Source organism: Tauraco erythrolophus, chromosome 1 (assembly GCF_009769465.1).
Source record: "Tauraco erythrolophus isolate bTauEry1 chromosome 1, bTauEry1.pri, whole genome shotgun sequence".
NCBI lineage: Eukaryota > Metazoa > Chordata > Aves > Musophagiformes > Musophagidae > Tauraco > Tauraco erythrolophus.
Genome location: NC_141465.1, coordinates 5,602,607 through 5,622,129, shown reverse-complemented (window position 1 = coordinate 5,622,129; position 19,523 = coordinate 5,602,607). Strand labels below are relative to the sequence as shown.

The window sequence follows — 19,523 nt, the reverse complement described above, 5'->3', positions numbered from 1 at the left end:
TCTGTTACGTTCCATGTTATTGAGGTTTTTCTGCCCACCTGGGTAGCCCAGCCTGTGGATGATCTCCAGGATCTTGGAGAGCAGAGAGTTGATTGCACGTATCTATATCCATCTTCCAGTGTCCAGACTGAGAAAAAAGAGAGGAGACATGGTGTCCCTGGGAAGACATAGTTGCATTGGCTACATCTTTAAATTTACATCTCCAGTGCCTCTGGTGCCAGAATGGCACGGTGATATTATTCACATCTAATCCTCTTTGAAAGTTCACATATATTCGAACTGTTGAGATGTGCTTGAATCCCTCGGCTCCTGTTAACTCCCTTCTGTGTGGGGGGTAGTCTCTCCAGATGGCAGATCGCATGACAGATGAGCAACTTCGTTGTCGTTTCTCTCCAGAGCTGGAGAAGAGCAACCCTGGTAATAGGGAGCTTCTGAAGAAGCTTCTTGCGTGTGGACACCAGAGCAGTGGGGGTGGCGGCACAGCCAAGGACCAAAGGAAAGGGCTAATTCCCTGCTGCAGCTCTGGGGATCAAAACCAGAGGAGTATAGTAAAGAGCAAAAGAAGCCTGGAGAAGAGAAGGCTCTGGGGTGATCTTATAGCAGCCTTCCAGTACCTAAAGGGGGCCTACAGGAAAGCTGGAGAGGGACATTTTACAAGGGCCTGTAGTGATAGGACAAGGTCAATGGCTTTTAACTGAAAGAGGGGAGATTTAGATTAGATATAAGGAAGAAATTTTTCACTCTGAGGGTGATGAGGCACTGGACCAGGTTGCCCAGAGAAGTTGTAGATGCCCCATCCCTGGAAGTGTTCAAGGCCAGGTTGGACGAGGCTTTGAGCAACCTGGTGTAGTGGAGGGTGTCCCTGCCCATGGCAGGGGGTTTGGAACTAGACGATCTTTGAGGTCCCTTCCAACCCTAACCATTCTATGATTCTATGAAATGGGTTAAAAACATGTTTGGAGACTCCGGGGCAGGAAGAAGATGGTTCCAGAAGTCAAAGCAGGTAGATCACCCACCCATGAAACTAAGAAAACCCCAGACGTTAGTCTGGGTGAGGAAGAAAATGACACTAAGTGCTGTCTGAATTATGTACCGTTGCACATGCTGATTATCATAGCTGTACGAAGGCGTAACTGCTTCTCAGAAGCACAAACAGAAGGAAATGGCCATTCTTAATTTCAGAAATAAAATGATGAAAGGAGGCAAATTAGTAATGAGTTAAAAGTTACTCGCATTCAAAGGGAGCCAAGGACCTAAAATTGACATAGTGCAATGGTGGGACTGTGTATGTTACAACCTAACGGGGAAACGGCAAAGCCCGCAAACATCTGATTGTCCTGGCTTCAATTGGCACAGAGTTAATTTTCTTCTCAGCAGCTAGAATAGCGCTGTGCTTTGGAATGAATTAGCTGTTAATTCTTCATTTCCACGCCTATCTCCTTCCATCCAGTTTTCACTTGGGGCTGCCTCTACTGGCACAGCTTGTCCGTGGGACCGGTGGGCTGAGCCAGCTCAGGGGTCTGAGAACAGACGCTCTGTGAAGGCAGGTTTATTATCCACACAATACCCTGCTGCTTTGTTTTAATTACTGTTGCTTGAATTATGAAAGGTCCCACTGGCGGGGTCAGCTTTGCTGTGCCGCCGCCATCTCCTGCGGTCCCACAACAGCTACGGCCCAGTGCAGCTCCTGAGCTTGAGTTTGACCTTGATCTTGGCAACACCTCATTGACCCTCAGCAAGTTTGCAGGTGACGCCAAGCTGTGTGATGGTGTGGTCACGCTGGAAGGAAGCGACGCCATCCAGAGGGACCTTGACAGGCTGGAGAGATGGGCCTGTGAGAACCTCATGAAGATCAACAAGGCCAAGTGCAAGGTCCTGCATGTGGGTCGGGGCAATCCCAAGCACAAGTACAGGCTGGGCAGAGAATGGATTGAGAGCAGCCCTGAGGAAAAGGACTTGGGAGTGCTGGTGGATGAGAAGCTCAACATGAGCCGGCAATGTGCGCTGGCAGCCCAGAAAGCCAACCGTGTCCTGGGCTACATCAAAAGCAGCGTGGGCAGCAGGCCGAGGGAGGTGATTCTGCCCCTCTACTCTGCTTTTGTGATACCCCAACCTGCAGTACTGCGTTCAGCTCTGGGATCCCCAACACAAGAAGGACATGGAGCTGCTGGAGTGGGTCCAGAGGAGGCCACGAAGATGATCCGAGGGCTGGAGCACCTCTGCTATGAAGACAGGCTGAGAGAGTTGGGGCTGTTCAGCCTGGAGAAGAGAAGGCTCCAGGGTGATCTTATAGCAGCCTTCCAGTACTTAAAGGGGGCCTACAGGAAAGCTGGAGAGGGGCTTTTTACAAGGGCATGTAGTGATAGGACAATTGTCAATAGGACAATGTCAAGGAAGAAATTCTTCCCTCTGAGGGTGGTGAGGCACTGGAACAGGCAGCCCAGAGAAGTTGTAGATGCCCCATCCCTGGAAGTGTTCAAGGCCAGGTTGGATGAGGCTTTGAGCAACCTGGTGTAGTGGAGGGTGTCCCTGCCCATGGCAGGGGGGCTGAAACTAGATGATCTTTAAAGGTCCCTTCCAACCCTAACCATTCTATGATTCTATAATTTGGCCTTTCTCTGCTGCCCATACAGCGGCAGCAGCGAGTGCAGCGTGGTTTTGTCTAAAACGTAAGGGCGGATCTGTTCTCCCAGTAACGCTCAAGGAACCTCTGATGACCCTTCGGCACCTAATGCTCCCATAATGCAACCAGGAGGTGTTAATGGCGTGTATTAATGAAGCGTGACTTCTGCTGAGGTTTTATTTAGCTGGTGACGGCACGAGGATGGTGGGAGACAGATGTCCTAGCCCATCACCCTCCAACAGCAAGGGAAAGTGTTCTAGGAAAGGAAGAAGGAGCTGGAGAAGCTAATGTCACTGACTTCAGAGGTGAAGGATTCTCTTTAAACTCTGAAAGCGAAAGAATAGAATGACTGGCATCATTACTTAGCTAAGTAGGATTTTCTACTTGTGTGGGATTATTTTAAATGTTGGTTTGATTAGCCTGATCGCTGTTGGTTTGTCCCTAAGAAGTGTATTACATTAATTTAGCCTTATATTGAGAAAATGCTCTGAATTATGATGCCATTTATTAACGTGGTTTTGCTTTTTCCCAACAGCCGTGTTAGCTTTGCTCGCAGCCCTTGAAGCTTAGTTTTTGGAGATGAGCTCACAGCATTAGTTTCAACCACGGGCAGAGCTGCCCTCTCCACAAACACTTACAAGCCATCTGGCCATAAAGGGTCTCCAATCATCTCATCCACTTAGAATAAGAGAAGGCAGAAAAGCCCCTGTAACTGGCCACACTGCAGTCACTGAGAGGCTGGGCTGGTTCACACATTCTGGATAAACCTCTGGGATGATGAAAAGCAACTGCTTCTCCTAATGTTTTTGAAGAGGAGGAGTTCCCAGGAGAGGAAGGAGGAGGAAAGCTTACTGCACCCTTGCTGAAAGCACCACCAAAGGTGAGATCCTATGGCCTGGGAACGTAACCGGCATTTAAACCCGTTGCGCTAAGGTATATGATTAACAATACGTTGTTCCACCTTCACTTCTGAGTTGTGACCCATGCTTTTACTCACTCAAACCTTCCTGGTGAGCTCCCATCCGCTCATGGCACCAAGACAGATATCACCCCTCATCTTCAGCCCCATGTTTTGGAGCCTTCCTTACTGATTAAAGGGCACCTGGAGACTCAAACAAGCATTTTAAGGACACCCCTGCATAATTTTGTGCAGTTTGTATCAATAAATGATCAAGGCATCTCTCAGTATGCTGCCATAGTCTTGGGCTGCAAAAGAGCTGTAGCTCTTTGCTCATGTGTCTCATGTCTGGGGCCCAGCTCTGGCAGTGGCCAAGTTCTGCAGCAAGTAGCCATAGCAAAATAAACCACAGACTGACCTCCTCCTCAGGCTAAAAGCAACGTTGAGAAGAAGCACCCTGTTGAGTCCATCTGGGATTGCTGAAGGACATACTCAGGGAGTTTCAGGATTGGCCTTGGCACCAACAGAGCAAACCCAGGTTATTAAATCCCACAGCCGACTACGAGCAACCATGACCCTTGCTCCTTTGGCGAGTGCTGGGAGCGCTCCCTCACATCGTCAGCTTCTCGGTCCTGCCAGATGAGGGAAATGTTTCCAAGATTTCATTTAATATCTGTATTTAATCCATTAGCTCTCCCTGCAGACTTCCTGAAGGCTGGGCTGTGATTAAGGAAGAGATAAGTGCCCTGTTTATTGCTCTCCTGATATTTCTCCACTTTCCTCTCCACTTCCAGTGCCTTGGAAATGCACATGGGACCCCCCTGCCCCATCACCTTGGGATGGGTAGAAGAAGGGAGACCTCCCAGTTCCAGCAATGCAGCTCTCACTCTCCTGTGCCTGCACCAGAATAAGATGCTCCACTCATCACGGAGAGGGAAGCTGCAGATCATGCCACCAGGCAGCAAGGGGTCAGACCTGGGAGGAAGAGTTGCAGTCAACGGCTCGATGTCCAAGTGGAGGCCAGTGTCAAGTGGTGTTCCTCAGGGGTCAGTACTGGGGCCGGTGCTGTTTAACATCTTTGTTGGCGACATGGACAGTGTCATCAAGTGCACCCTCAGCAAGTTTGCAGATGACACCAAGTTGTGTGGTGTTGTGGACACGCAGGAAGGAAGGGATGCCATCCAGAGGGACCTTGACAGGCTGGAGAGGTGGGCCTGTGAGAACCTCATGAAGTTCAACAAGGCCAAGTGCAAGGTCCTGCACGTGGGTCGGGGCAATCCCAAGCACGAGTACAAGCTGCACAGAGAATGGATTGAGAGCAGCCCTGAGGAGAAGGACTTGGGAGTGCTGGTGGATGAGAAGCTCAACATGAGCCGGCAACGTGCACTGGCAGTCCAGAAAGCCAACCGTGTCCTGGGCTGCATCAAAAGAAGCATGGCCAGCAGGTTGAGGGAGGTGATTCTGCCCCTCTACTCGGCTCTTGTGAGACCCCATCTGGAATACTGCGTTCAGCAATGGAGTCCTCAACACAAGAAGGACATGGAGCTGCTGGAGTGAGTCCAGAGGAGGGCCACGAAGATGATCTGAGGGCTGGAGCACCTCTGCTATGAAGACAGGCTGAGAGAGTTGGGGCTGTTCAGCCTGGAGAAGAGAAGGCTCCGGGTGATCTTATAGCAGCTTTCCAGTACCTAAAGGGGGCCTACAGGAAAGCTGGAGAGGGGCTTTTTACAAGGGCATGTAGTGATAGGACAAGGGGCAATGGCTTTAAACTGAAAGAGGGCAGATTTCGATTAGATCTAAGGAAGAAATTTTTTACACTGAGGGTGGTGAGGCACTGGAACAGGTTTACCAGAGAAGTTGTAGATGCCCCATCCCTGGAGGTGTTCAAGGCCAGGTTGGATGAGGCTTTGAGCAATCTGGTGTAGTGGAGAGTTTCCCTGCCCATGGCAGAGGTGTTGGAACTAGATGATCTTTGAGGTCCCTTCCAAACCTAACCATTCTATGATTCTATGAAAACCCTTGCTCCAAGCATCCCTACCTCTGAGCAGACATCTGTATCATCAGGAGTAGCTTGATATCCAACTTGACATCCTTCTGTGAAAAAAGTGACTGGCCTGGCAGAAAAGAGGAGAGCAGTGGATATTCTCTACCTGGACTTCAGGAAGGGCTGACACTGTCTCCCGTAAGATCCTCATAGTGAAGCTGATGAAGCATAGGCTGCATGAGTACACAGTGAGGTGGACTGAGTGGCTGAAGGGCTGGGCCCAGAGGGTGATTGACTTCATCAGCAGGATGAAGTCTAGTTGGAGGCCAGTAACTAGCAGTGTACCCCAGGGGTCAATACTGGGTCCAAACCTGTTGAATATCTTCAATAATGATCTGGATGATGGGACAGAGTGTTCCCTCAGCATGTTTGCTGATGATACCAAACTGGGAGGAGTGGCTGATACACCAGAGGGTTGTGCTGCCATCCAGAGGGACCTGGGCAGCCTGGAGAAATGGGCTGACAGGAACTTCATGCAGTTCAGTAAGAGTAAGTCCTGCACCTGGAGAGGAACAACCCCATGCACCAATATATGCTGGGGACCAGCCAGCTGGAAAGCAGCTTGGCAGAAAAGCATCTGAGGGGTCCTGGTGGACAGCGGGTTGAACATGAGCCAGCAGTGTGCTCTTGCCACAAGGAAGGCTAACGATATCCTGGGCTGTGTTAGGTAAAGTATTGCCAGCAGATCAAGGGACACGATCCTTCCCCTTTATTCAGCACTGGTGAAGCCACACTTGGAGTCCTGTGTCCAGTTCTGGTCTCCTCAATACAAGAGAGAGATGGACTTACTGGAGAGAGTCCAAGGAAGGGCTACAAAGATGACGAAGGGACTGGAACATCTCTCATCTGAGGAGAGGCTGAGAGAGCTGGGGCTGTTCAGCCTGGAGCAGAGAAGGCTCTGGGGGAATTTATTAATGTATATACATACCCGAACGGAGGGTGTGAAGGGGACAGAGTCAGGCTGTTCTCCAGTAACAGGAATAGAGGCAATGGGCACAAACTGGAACACAAAAGGCCCCATCTGAATGTCAGGAAATGCTTTTTTACTGTGACAGTGACTAAGCCCTGACACAGGTTGCCCAGGGAGGTTGTGGAGTCTCCATCCTTGAGATATGCAAAAGCCATCTGAGCACAGTCCTGGGTGCAGTCTGCTCAAGGTGACCCTACTTGAACAGGGGGGTTGGACCAGATGACCTCCGGAAGTCCCTTCCAACCTCAGCCATTCTGCGATTCTGTGATTTTGTATAGTTATAGCCCTTGGTGTGAGCAAATGCTATCAGCAAGATGGACCGAGAGTCACCTGCAACCACCTGTTTTCCTTTATTCCTTGCCATTAAGCTATAGGCTTAGGTATCATCTGTTTTGTGCTCCCAGTTTAAAGGACAAATTTTTTTTTAATTTTTCCCTCTTTCAGATACAATGGGAGGCTGGAGGAAAGAAGGGGGAAGTGGCCAGGCCAGAAAGGAATAAGAGTAACCATCTCCAGCAGACCGTGCTCTGTGTACGGGTCTTTCTGCTGACGTGTTCCACGAATCCTGCAGCGCGGCCACAGCTACTGAAAAAAAAAAAACAAAAACAAAAAACAAACCAACAGAGAGGACAACCATGAGCGTCTGAATCACAGCAGCTCTGTGCTTCTGCAGCTGTCTCTGCTACGGCACAGACTTCGCTGGTGTCACTGAATGTTTGGCTCCTTCTAGTGCTAAAAACCACTGGATTTCCCATTCAGAGCAACCCATCGGCAGCCGTCAGGTCAGAGCGGTTCCCATTTCTGCTTCCTGGTTGCATCCCCAGGTGCCAAAGGGTGTTTCATATGGGACAGAGAAAGGTTCTGGTTCACTGCTCCTTTCTACTCAACAAACTTTATCAATAAATTATATAAATAAAACCTTCGTAAGGCTAGATCTATTCCCCTTCTAACACGGATTTCCAATGCTGATGCTTTTTTTATTACTACGATACACATGAAGCAAGTTTTATGTCCACTGTGGACCTGAAGCATGCTGGACATTTTCTGCAAACAGGGAACATTTGCAGAAATGGGACATTTTCTGCGAACAGGGACATTTTCTGCGAACAGCCAGCTGTTCGTCTCCCATTCATTGGTTTTGACCACCTGAACAAATGTGCTTCCATGCACAGGATTCACCTGGCTTGGTTTTGTTTTCGGTATTTCTAATGGCTCGACTCACACCTTTCCCATCAGCATGTGAATTAGCAAACCCACAAGGAGCTTGTCAGTCAGGTTCCAAGCCAGAGGTCTTCAGTTCGTGGTAGCACCTGGTCCATTGGTGCACTGAATACACTAGAGCCTGCTGCAAGAGGAGCAAAGAACGCAAAGGGTTAAAAAAAACCCAAACATTGAAAGGGCTGAAAATGTGGCCTTTTGACACCTGTCTAACCGGCAGAATCCACGTCTACTACCTATGGAGACAGGCTCTTCTATTCCCGACTTCGCGCAGGCTGCAACGACATGATTATCTAGGTAACAAAAACTTCAACTATTACTTGCTGCTCTTGGCAGTAGCTCCCACCTAAATGGTACAAAAATTACTTATCTGTAAACATTCCCAAAGGGATACAAGATTCAGGAGGGCTGGTCAGCCCCCTATATGACTATATATACTTGTTACTCATACACAGACCTGCAGAAGTTGATTGCTAACTCACAATGTTCCTGATGCCTTTGAATAACATCCGGGAGGTTGGCACACTCGGAGGATATTACCCTCCCTAGCAGGCTCTGAGGTGAGGGAATGCACCAGGATAAATGCACCGTGAGCCAAGTCCCTCTTCAGTATACGGTATTTTCCTTTGCTTTGGTAAGGCACCTGTGTGGCCTGGGAGAGAGGGTGCGAAAGTAACATTTCTCTCAAGATGCGTCATTTTCTATTGAATAATAGGCCATATTTCTCTCTAACCCCATTTCCCTCCAATGCTCCCTCTTGTAATGGGGATAGTTTTCATCTCCTGCCATCACCAGAAGGGCTCAGAGACATTGAAAGCACTTCTTCTTGGAAGAAAACATTGTATGGCAAAGGAAGAATAACTGTGGTGACAGCACAAGCAGAGCAGATATGTCTCCTAAAAAGATTTTACAGCCTCGTTTGCATTAAAAAAAAAAGGTGGTGTGGAGTTTTTTGTTAGAAGCAGAAGGGAAATATCATGAGATATTCAGCAACACAAAATATTGCCAAGGGACAAAACCAACATGGGTTAGAAAAAAAAAAGATCAAATCCTGTCCTAACAAATCCCGTCCTACCAAATTCCATCTAGTTCAAGCAGCAAAGATGGCGTATAAGGGAGTGACCACCCTGGGGCTGATGCCACTTCCCTCTCTGCTGTAGGAATTTAGGAAGCTTAGTAGGTGTTCCCTCCGAGCCCATCCTAAGCCTGATTTCTGGAGAAGACATAGACCCACCTCATCCCTCATAAAGCCTCTCTGCCAGGATGGGGTAGAGCCAGAGGTAGTCATGGCTGAGACCTGCGTGGTGGACCTCTGCTACAGCGTGACAGTGCCACATACCCCAAGGTGCACATGGCAAGCCAGAGCTGCTGCTGGTGGTGGTGGTGAAGAGAGGACTGAAACTTCATTTTAAATTGACACCTGTGTGTGACTGCAGAGGGGCTGAGTTTATGAGACCCATCAGCGCTGACCGGGGAGAAGAACCACCAGCACCTTTGCTTTTTGCAGGAATGGATAATCTGACCAAAGTGACCCAACCTGTCTTTCCCCCATATGGGACAGGGCTGGTTCAGACACTGCAACCTGAGCGTACCCAGGTCAGCTGATAACAACCACTAAACAGGTGCTTGGCATCCTGCTCTCCCTCCTCCTCCTCAATGTATGTTAAGAGAACATGAAGGGCTGGAGCACCTCTCTTGTGAAGACAGGCTGAGAGAGTTGGGGCTGTTCAGCCTGGAGAAGAGAAGGCTCTGGGGTGATCTTATTGCAGCCTTCCAGTACTTACAGGGGGCCTACAGGAAAGCTGGGGAGGGGCTTTGGACAAGGGTATGTAGTGACAGGACAAGAGGCAATGGCTTTAAACTGAAAGAGGGCAGATTTCGATTAGATCTAAGGAAGAAATTTTTTACACTGAGGGTGGTGAGGCACTGGAACAGGCTGCCCAAAGAAGCTGTGGCTGCCCCATCCCTGGAAGTGTTCAAGGCCAGGCTGGATGAGGCTTTGAGCAACCTGGTGTAGTGGAGGGTGTCCCTGCCCATGGCAGGGGGGTTGGAACTAGATGATCTTTGGGGTCCCTTCCAACCCAAACCATTCTATGATTCTATGACATAGGGAAAGCATGGACTCTGCTCACAATGCCTGCCAAATTTGGAGTCAGATCAGTCAGATTTCCACTGTGAGAAGCACGGAAAAAAAAATGTTTAAGGATAGGAGAATCCCTTTACCAGGTGGGACTGAGCCAGGCTTCTCAGCTCTACGTGCAATTTTAGCTCACTGCAAAATTAACGCAGCTCACCCTCCTTCTTCCAGCAAGTAATGGGATGGCAGAGGCTGGCAGTACGGATTCCAGGTGAAAAATAAGCAGAAGCAGTATGTCAGGGCTTTAATCACATCCGTGCGAGACATGATTTTTCCTCCTTGCCAGACGTACCTTTGTTTTGTACACAGACGTTAATGCTCGTGGAATGGGATTTGATCAGCCTTAATTTTCAGGCTGGATCCCTGCCCTGTTTCTCCAGCTGAGCAGCCCAAGGTTTCCTGCCGCTGCTGTGGCCAGCTCCCAGCAGGATTTGCGCACTCGTCGCGGCGCGCAGCCGGGGTGAAGCGCACGCGGAGTCTCTAACGCAGTGCAGTGGAGCCGAGTCGCTTCTGATGCGGCTGGCTCAGCCTCCTCTCCGCCATCCCTGGCTGGTTCGTTAGCATCAAACTGCTCAAAGGGATGGAAATTAAATTATATTTAGGTCAGAAACGTGTTTTAAGCAAAAACACCTCTTATATTCAAAGCATCTTGTTCAGAGACTCTCTGTCTGCTGCTTCCAGGACGGCTGCGTGAATACTTGCTGTCCTTAAGATGTTTTTTAATGATACAGCAGGCGCTTCCAAAATCTGATTTTTGTTTAAATATACATAAGCTTCGTTCTCTCTCTCAATCTAATTAATGCTGATAAAACCAAACGCAGAAACCACCTTCTGGCAGCTCACTTCGGTATCCCAAACAGGCAAAAGCCCAGATGTCCCTGGATAACTTTGGAAGAGAGAGAAAATAGCTCTGCTATAGAGAATGGGGGGGTTGTAGTCCCGACAGCATGGCACTGCTGGGGCTCTGCTCTCTGGGAGCAGGCAGGCAGCTTTCCAGGAGCACCAGCAGCCAGACTTTGCTCCTCATGCTTTGGGCTCCCACTCCTGTTGGGCAGTGGCATTTCCATGACTCTCTGTGCAGTCACATCTTGAACAGCTTCAAGCATCTGGCTACACCTCCTATCAAGACTGTGTGAGTGATGATCTCCTTGGACTTCATAAATATTGATCATCATTCTGGAAGCAGCTCAGCAGACAGAAGCTACTCTTCAGCCCCAGCTCCCGCACTCCTGGAGAAGGAGCTGTGTTGACTCACAGTCAATACACTTCAAACTGAGTGTATCGTGATGCTTACAGATGCTTACAGATTCTTGGCTGTCCATGCTCAGATCAATATTCCAAAGCCTCCTGTGAACACACCAGGGACACACGTACCTTGCCCAGGGCTTCCGATGGCACACAGCAATACCAGCCCACACCAATTTTTTGCAGTCCCGTGTGACACCTTCCTCCTCCGAAGGACGGAGCCCACAGCCTCACTGGTTCATGCCGACACACACCAGAGCAGAGGAACGGGGCGGCGGCTGCCTCTCCTCCACAACCCATGCGGGAGAGCAGACTGGACAGCCCACTGACTTGCCCTGCTGCTGACATGTCCTTCCACCTGCTCGTAAACTTGCCATTTCCATGAAGGCTTCATCTTGCATTTGATTCCTGAGACAATTTCCTCTCTCCTCCTGACGGGCTCAGCGGGAGACAGAGACAGCAGCACAGCTGGAGACAGAGACCGCAGCACAGCTGGCTCCTTCCCTCCCCAGGCCCCAGCAAACTTCTCCGCAGCACGTCCTGGCACCGCAGGCACCACCGAGGCAGGGCTGCTTAGATGTCTCCAGGAGGAGGTGATGCTATTTTTCCACCCTTCCTCCAGACGATCTTCAAATCCCCGGACTCTCACAGAGCAACAGCCTGTTTAATCCGAGTCTGTTTGAAGGAGGCAGCGACACGGGAAAAGCAGAGTTAGATGGATAGGGATTCCCTGATGGAGGAAGCTGATTTTCAGGAGCTTAGTGGAAAAGATTAAAACATTCCTAATTTCAGTGTTGATAGCGATCTTACCCTCCACCAGCAGCTTCATGGATCTGCTCAGCTTGCTCTCTGCCAGGCCAGGGAGAACGTCACTCTACTGCGGTTTCCCTGACCGGCAACGGGAGCAGGGAGAGAGCCAGCTCCTGCCCAGCCAGGAGAGGTACCAGGTGCCTCTCCCCTTTGGGGAGAGGAGTACGAGCAGCATGAGAAATGTGTTTTTCCTTCCAGCCTGAGCTGCAGCCCTGGCGTTCAAGTGCATTCAGCAGATAAAATGCACTTTAGGGTGAAAGTAGACACAGCAACTGGTGCATGGAGTTCGACAGAACGTTCACCCAGGAAGGCTTCAGTGCTCGATCATGCTCACAGCATTATTGGGTTAGCGTTAATGCAGCACGTGTGGTCCAGCAGACAGAGGAAATGGCCAGGGCCTTCCTCGGAATTGATGGCTTTATCCCTTGCATTAGCACCAACCTGCTGGCAGTGGCTGGCTTTGCTCGTGGCAGTGGCTGTTTTTCCTCTTCTGGCATGTGTGCAGCGCCCTGCCTCAACTGCAGGGAAAAAAAAGTCAAAAAAGGCGCTATGGATGGTATGTTCATCCCAGCAGTGCTTGTCATGACAGGCCAGCAGCAGGGTATCGTCCTTCAACAACAGCCTCAACCGGCTGCAACGGAGCAGAGCCATCCTCTCCCAGAGCCAGAAGCTGTTAGGGCAGGAAACGACGACGGCATCTGCTCGTGTATCCCGACCTCTCCAGTGCTCCTGAGGGCTGCGCGTGGCGGATGAGACGGGAGGCATGACCTACAAACCACCGCACCGATTCCCTCCTGTGTCGGGCATGTCTTGCTGAACAACGAAAATTACAACTGCTGTACAAACCACAATTAAATGTGTTTATTGAGTATAACTACTTTATAGACAATTACGCTGGATATAGATGCGGTATCAGTGCTCTTATAGTAAATAAACCCCAGTATTTCTTCACTTAAGCTTTAACAAACCTACAGTTTGATTTCGCAGACTAAATGCCTAGTTATAAACTACTGGAGAGTTACAAGCATGAGTAGTTGTACTGTACTCAGGATTAGTTCTCAGCTTCTGCCTGGCTCCTTGTAAATCCACCTGCTTTTCTCCAGTGTTCAGCTTGAATTTAACCAGATTAAATGCAGACAGAACTGGTACAGCACTTTGTTAGCTGATCACTGAATCTGACTTACCAGCTCTGTGGCTTGGTATCTCGGAGCTTGATACCAGATCTTGGAAGTCTGTCTACACAAGAGTACCATTTTAACTAGCAATATGATGTGTGAGACCTCTGCCATCAGCCTAAGCTTCCTTCAAGGAAGGAGGAAAGGAATGGAAGTGTTGATCAAAAAGGGTCTCCCATGGCACCAGTGTAATGAAACATCCTTCCTGGAAGTGCAGGAGATTCCAGAAGGCATTCAAGGAAGCTCTGGTGAGGAGAAACAATGTGCCATGGGATTTCAAATAGTCCTTCCCTCAAAGGAGAGTCTCAAATTGTTTTTTTTTCTTTAATTGAGTAAATTAAAATGATAAGCAAACACCATTCCCAACCAGGTGCGTGACAAATTGGAAGATGACAAGGGGGAGAAGTTTCTGTTTATTTATTCCTCTTTAAAATGACTTAGAAGCAAATTTAAAACACTACTTAAAAAGGGGGGGGATTCGAAATATCGCGAAGCTGAAAATAAAACCACAAAGGAGGCGTTGCAAGGTTAGCAGAACATAGAAAGCATAGTTAGTATAAAACAGATTTACAGTCTCAGTAAACAGCAAACTCATGCTGCCCAGGTAAATGGAACAGCACACAATACTGCCCCTACCCTCTGGAACACAAAATTCTTCTATCATTTTGTTTTACTGTAGTACTGGATAGGAAAACACAATCATTTTAAAAACCAACATTTTCAATTGAAAGAGAAAAACTTTACAAATACGATTTTGCTCTGTAGGCACTGATAAATGTTCTTCTATGGGGAAAGAGTGTGCCAAAGCAGAACTCAAAATGGCATAATTTCTCTTAAAATGATACAGCCCTGGTGTGACTGCAAACAAAAACTGACTGTGCTGCTTCTCTGGCAGTGCCTGACTGTGGCCCTGCCCACTACGAACCGTCGGCAACACTGGAGTTTGGACAGGGTTTGGCAGAAGCGACAGGCAGCAATACTGGAAAAGGAAGGTTATCTCCCAATAAGCCAGAGCGCTCCGACAGCTCAGATCAATGGAAGGCTCTCGTTACACGGACAACGAGCAACTGCGCATGCTCGCTGAGGCTTTCACTCTGCGTGCTTCAAGCTGCACCTGACCTTGAGATGCTGAGACCTCGCAAGGAGCGAACAGGAGCAAGGAAAGGTTGCTGCCTATAGCCCTGCTTCCAAATAGGCACTCCGGTGCCCAGTGGCTGCTGGGAGGTCAGCTACAAGCCCTGCTCAAGCTCACCATCGGCAGATGAGCACTTCTCCTTCCTCTGCCCTCACTGAGCACAGGTGGCCGTAACGTTACTTACGCCCTCCTGATCAGACTACAGAGCCCTTCAGGTCCTCTGAGGGCAGGGGTGTGGACTTTTCCAGGATCTGCAACAAAAATCAACTCAAAGCAATCGGGGGGAGGCAGCTGCTGGGGCCACAGAGAGAATTAAAGCAGTGCCTGTGCAGGGCACCCTGAAGCAGACAGATTTTGACCTCGCAAGCATCGTCACTTCTGAGACTTCTCCTCCTCCACCTGTTTTGGCACACGCAGTCTTCCTGCTCCTCCTCTCTGGTGGGCAAGACGCCTGAGATTAGCAGTCCTGAGCCCCAGCGTCCCTGCGCACAGGGGAGGAAAGATGCGCTTCAGCCTTCTGTTTTACTAGGGAGTCTCTGGCTTAAAAAGTCACTTTTTAAAAACTGCCACGGCAGGAAGCAGTTAATCAAACATATCCTCAAACATGCGTCGCCCCATGGCTATGTAAACCTCTTTTTCTTCCGGCGTCATCTGGGCCACCAGCTCAGGGCGCTGGCTCACTTGGCTGTAAGAGTGCGGACGCCCAGCCACTGTGACGGTGGGGTCCTCTGCCACTACCTCAAACTCTTCATCCTCATCCTCATCCTCCAGCCCATATGCTGTGGTGGCTGTGGCGGGAGGGCGGGGAGGGGATTCCTCCTCCGACTCGCTTGTCTCGCTCTCGGAATCACTAGCATTGACCCCAGAGAGAGGAGCGGCACTTCCGACAGTGACTGTGGAAGCAGAAGGTGTCTTCTTCTCGTGGATAAGCAGGGCACGCATCACTTCCTCGTTATCATCCAGAGCTGCCCGGCCCTCCTCACGTTCCTGGAAGGCATCCAGATCGCGGCTTCCTGCAAAGAGACACAGGGAATGATTGTTTCCTCAGAGAGATCTTGGTGACAACCCTGAAGGCTTTCTGGACCCCTATGAATTACTGCCACTGAGCACGCTTGGCCAAGTCACACCCTTTCTCTACACCAGCTCCTCTCTTCCCTTAAAAGACAGAGATAGTTATGTTTTTTCTCCTAACAGCAGAGCAAGTATTGACATTTCCAAGGAGCTGGGAGGCCTGGAGTCACTGTGGCTCCCAGATGGGAGCCTTGGCCAGGAGCATGTTGCAAGAGAAGACAACAAATGCATGATGGACAGGCACCTGGAAAAGACCCCTCCAGGGAGGTGTCCAACTCAGGTATCCCTCAGGTATGGGCTGATGCACTTGCCTTACTGTGGAGCAGAAAGCTGTCCTTGGGACCTAAACCTGGGCTTCCAGATACCCAGACTGTGCTCCTAATGATGACACTTGTCAGAGATACAGCAAGTATCTCGGTGCTGTTTCTCAAGTCAAGAAGCACAGGCTGTTTCCTTTTTGACCTTTTGTTTCCAAGTTGTATGACCACAGCCTGGAGGAATTGAAGTGATGACCATGACCATGGGGTGCTGCCAGCACAGACCATAAATACAGACGCCAAACCCTGCCCTGCTGAGCTCCCCATCTATAAGGATTAAGATGGAGAAGCAGATGAATCCAGGCAGACAGGGAGTATGTGGAAACCACACGTTATAAAACAACATTCACAGCAGCCATGTCTGGTAAGGTCAGAGGTGCACCTATAAGGCAGGAAAGGGAAAAGCTCATTACAGGAACATGTGGTGGAAGCAAGCGGGATCTATCTCATGAAGCGGATGCAGCTTACAGCCTGCAGCCGAGCGGTGCAGCACAGCACGGAAGGCTGTGTTCAAAGAGCTCCTGCCCTCCAAGCTGAAATGCAGCCCAGCCAGTCCCTCTGGCTCCCTACCTGGACCTCTTATTTGAAGGGGACTGCAGTTTCCAGCTAACAGACACATGGCCCGTGCTTCTCTTGCGGTAAGCTTGGCTGTACGATAGCTGGGAGGGTTTGGCATGGCTTGGGTAGGCAGGGTGTCTGCAGTTCATACAGTTAAAAGGTAAAATTCTGCTCAAAAAGCGGTATTCTGCAGAAAACTTCTCCTAATCCTACATTTGATGAGAGGACTCTGAGTCCACCCAGCACCAATAAACTTACTGGTAGTATGGGGAAAAAAAAAGTGAAAAAAAAACAGAACAAAAAATGAAATACAGAGAACCTTAGGTAAAAATAAGGCCTAAAAAGCAGGGCAGACTCCCCCTGGCAAACTTTCTCTCTTGCTACCTAGGAACAATCACCAGAGCTGAGGTGATGGCATTCTGCCTTCATATATCCACACCACTTGCCTGCTTCTCCAAGACCTGGACCCTCATGGTTTCAGCACCACATCCAGGCAGCTGCTGCCCAAGTCTTACTCCCAGGGTCAGTAAGGCACTGGTTACATTTTTCAACTTGAGGGGAAAAAAATGCTGAGGAACAGGTGAACTAAGGAAGTAAGTTCTGCATTTAGCACCAAAAGCCAGGGGAGTTTGTGGTCCCTCCTTTTCTGCGGCAAAATAAAGGCCAAAAGACCCAACCCTCACTTCTCTTGAATCATGCTTCTATTGTAAATGAAGTTGCAGTAATGGCTGATGGCTGCAACTACTATTATTAATGCACTGGCAGAATTCTTGAAAGGAAGGAAGAACGAAGGCATTGTGTTGGCAGCCTTGTGCTCAGCTTGCTGCTCGTGCCTGTAGAGCACAAGAGGCTACTGGAGAGCATCTCTGTGAGATAATATCGTGGCTCATCCCATTGAGAGCTATGAAGAGAACATAGCCTGGGGTAGCTCCACAAAGCCTGACTCTGTGGCTCAGGAGCAGGGCTGTCTCTTGCTGGCAAGAACTGCTCCTGCCAGATACAAGCAGTGAATCTTTTATATTACCAGTCCCAAGTTTCCTTCCTCCCTGTTTATGTCATCCAAGAGCTACAGAAATGTGTTGCAGCAGCAATTTCAGGTTATTTCGACAAGTCCCCTCTTCGATCTCCAGTAGTGGAGGTTAAGCAGTGATGCCATAGTGCTGTTAAGGAGAGACACACTCCCCCTCCATGGCCTTCAGTGGCATCTGAGAAACATTTATGCTGTGTAGACCAAAAGTCATCTCAAGGAGCCAATTTAAAACTACGGGTGAATTGAACGTCTAGCAGAAAAACAGGGTGAGAACTCACCGTGGCTGGTGAGTAACAATATCTGCTGCAGACTGCAAGAGGAGATGTTTCAATCACCTCACTTGGTTTAATCTATTTGGAAAAAGTTTGGGCATGCTTGAAAGGCATTACGTGCAAACAAGATCATTAGATATCTTCTGACCATTACTTCGCATCCATTTTCTTCACTTCTGCTATACCTGCACTTCTCTCCTGAGCATTGCGTTGGTTCCAGGATCTCGTGCTTACACACGCGGTTCCCTTTTGCCATATTCTCTTCATTCCGTAATCCTCAAATGACTTGGAAGACTGCACCTATTGATTCACCCTTGTAAAAATCACAAAAGGTCTCTACTTCCTATTTTTAGTGCGTAAGCTTTAATAGCACGCTCACCGAAGCAGAGTGTTTCTACTAGTGGTTATGAGATCTTGACTATTGTCTGTGGACAACCTGACCCCACCATGAATGAAAATAAAAGCAGAGATAACGAGAAACAAACAGAAAGAAAGAGACTTACCTGCCATGATGACAGACCATCCACCTGTACTTCCAGAAGCTTTATTTCTGACATATTCTTCATATAAAACACATTTTGAAAAACAATTGGAAAGAAGGTGGCTGGGAGCACAAAACCACTGCCGGTAGATTTGGTAGGCTTCAGAGTCACTGAATGTTCATAAATGTTATTTTTCAGCAGTGACCTATTAGGGAGGCAGCTTTCTAGACCAAACTGAAAGACCTTCGTCTACAAGCAAGGTGGAAGACGTAACAGATAATTAACATCTGAGAAGCATACAAACAATTTTGTGGACAACTCAGCTTTACTGACCTAGATTTCAATCCTGGATCTAATAAACCAGGATTTTTTTATGTCTACCTGCACACAGGTGCTTTGCACAGCAGAGGGGAGCAGACAAAATCTGGAGTGTTGGGAGCAGCAGCTGTACACTCACAGGGGAACACGTTTTTGACAGCACTCTAAAAGCATTGCACAAGCAGAGCAGTACTTCCGCTCTGCGAATTTTCTTACCATCTTTGATTTCGTCAGGGTCATAAGCCCCCTGCACTGTGCTCTCCCGGAGCCAAATTGGCCTCTCTCTGGCTGGCTTTCCTTCACTGGCAGACCGGTTAAGATCCTCCTGGTCCTCCATGCTGATGACAACGTTCTGGGTATACAAGTCCTCATACGATGGTCCTTTTGTAGTCCATGCTTCCCGATGGTGCCCACCAGCAAGGCCAGCTGCTGTCCCTGAACCAGCACCAGCTGCACGCTCCTTGCTACATGAAAGTGAAAGAGATAAAGACAGAGCACTCAAAATAAGCCCTTCCTTGGCCAGCACTGCAACATTTAAGCTATGATTAGTTATCCCCCATGATCTGCAGCAAGAACTTACATTCTCATTTCTAACATGTGATGGCAGGAATTTATACACCAGCTCACTGGTTTGGGGAACTTGGGGATCTCTAATGGGAAAACCCTACATGAGACCACAGCAACTTCCACAACAGGCACCGGAAAGAAGAGGCAGGGCTAAAGCCGCTGATGCACTCATGTAAAAACAAACATAAAATCCCAGAATACCCCGAAATAAAAGCCACAGCAGCAAAACATAGTCAAACAGTAATCTGGTAGTTGGAAAAGCCTTTTCTTGACCTTCACCCAGCAACCATACACTGCATTAAAAAACGCACTAAAGCTTAAACAAGTCAGATGGTGGGCCCAGAGACTCAGCACGCTCAGATCTGTGAACCATTATTAACCACAAGGCTCACGAAGGAGTTAACTCACCACGGAAAATACAGTTCAAACCTCTGCTTGAATTGTGAGCGACAACGCACACGGTAAGTCACGTCTCCTGTGTTATACAGGAGGTCCACACTATCCTTGGGAGGACTGGGGAGGCCAGGTAGAGCAGAATAAAGATGAGAGGGCACCTCCAAACTAGACAACTAGGGCTGGGCAAAGGGCTTTGTGTGGCGATGGTGTGCAGGAGCAGGCAAGACAGAACTGTCTTCATCACGGACAAGCTAGAG

General features: G+C 48.9%; 1 protein-coding gene across 2 annotated transcripts in view; it reads right to left on the bottom strand.

Moving 5' to 3' along the window:
* Positions 1-13,537: 13,537 nt before the first annotated feature.
* GTF2E1 (general transcription factor IIE subunit 1) overlaps positions 13,538-19,523 on the bottom strand; it is a 59,279-nt gene continuing 53,293 nt past the window's right edge. For both annotated transcript variants that reach the window (XM_086619118.1, XM_086619051.1), the window contains 2 exons: positions 18,520-18,767; positions 13,538-15,268 (listed from right to left, as the gene is read on the bottom strand). In XM_086619118.1, coding sequence (XP_086475244.1) covers positions 14,838-15,268; positions 18,520-18,767 — 679 coding nt within the window. In that variant the 3' untranslated portion in view covers positions 13,538-14,837. The remainder of the gene's footprint in view (positions 15,269-18,519; positions 18,768-19,523) is intronic.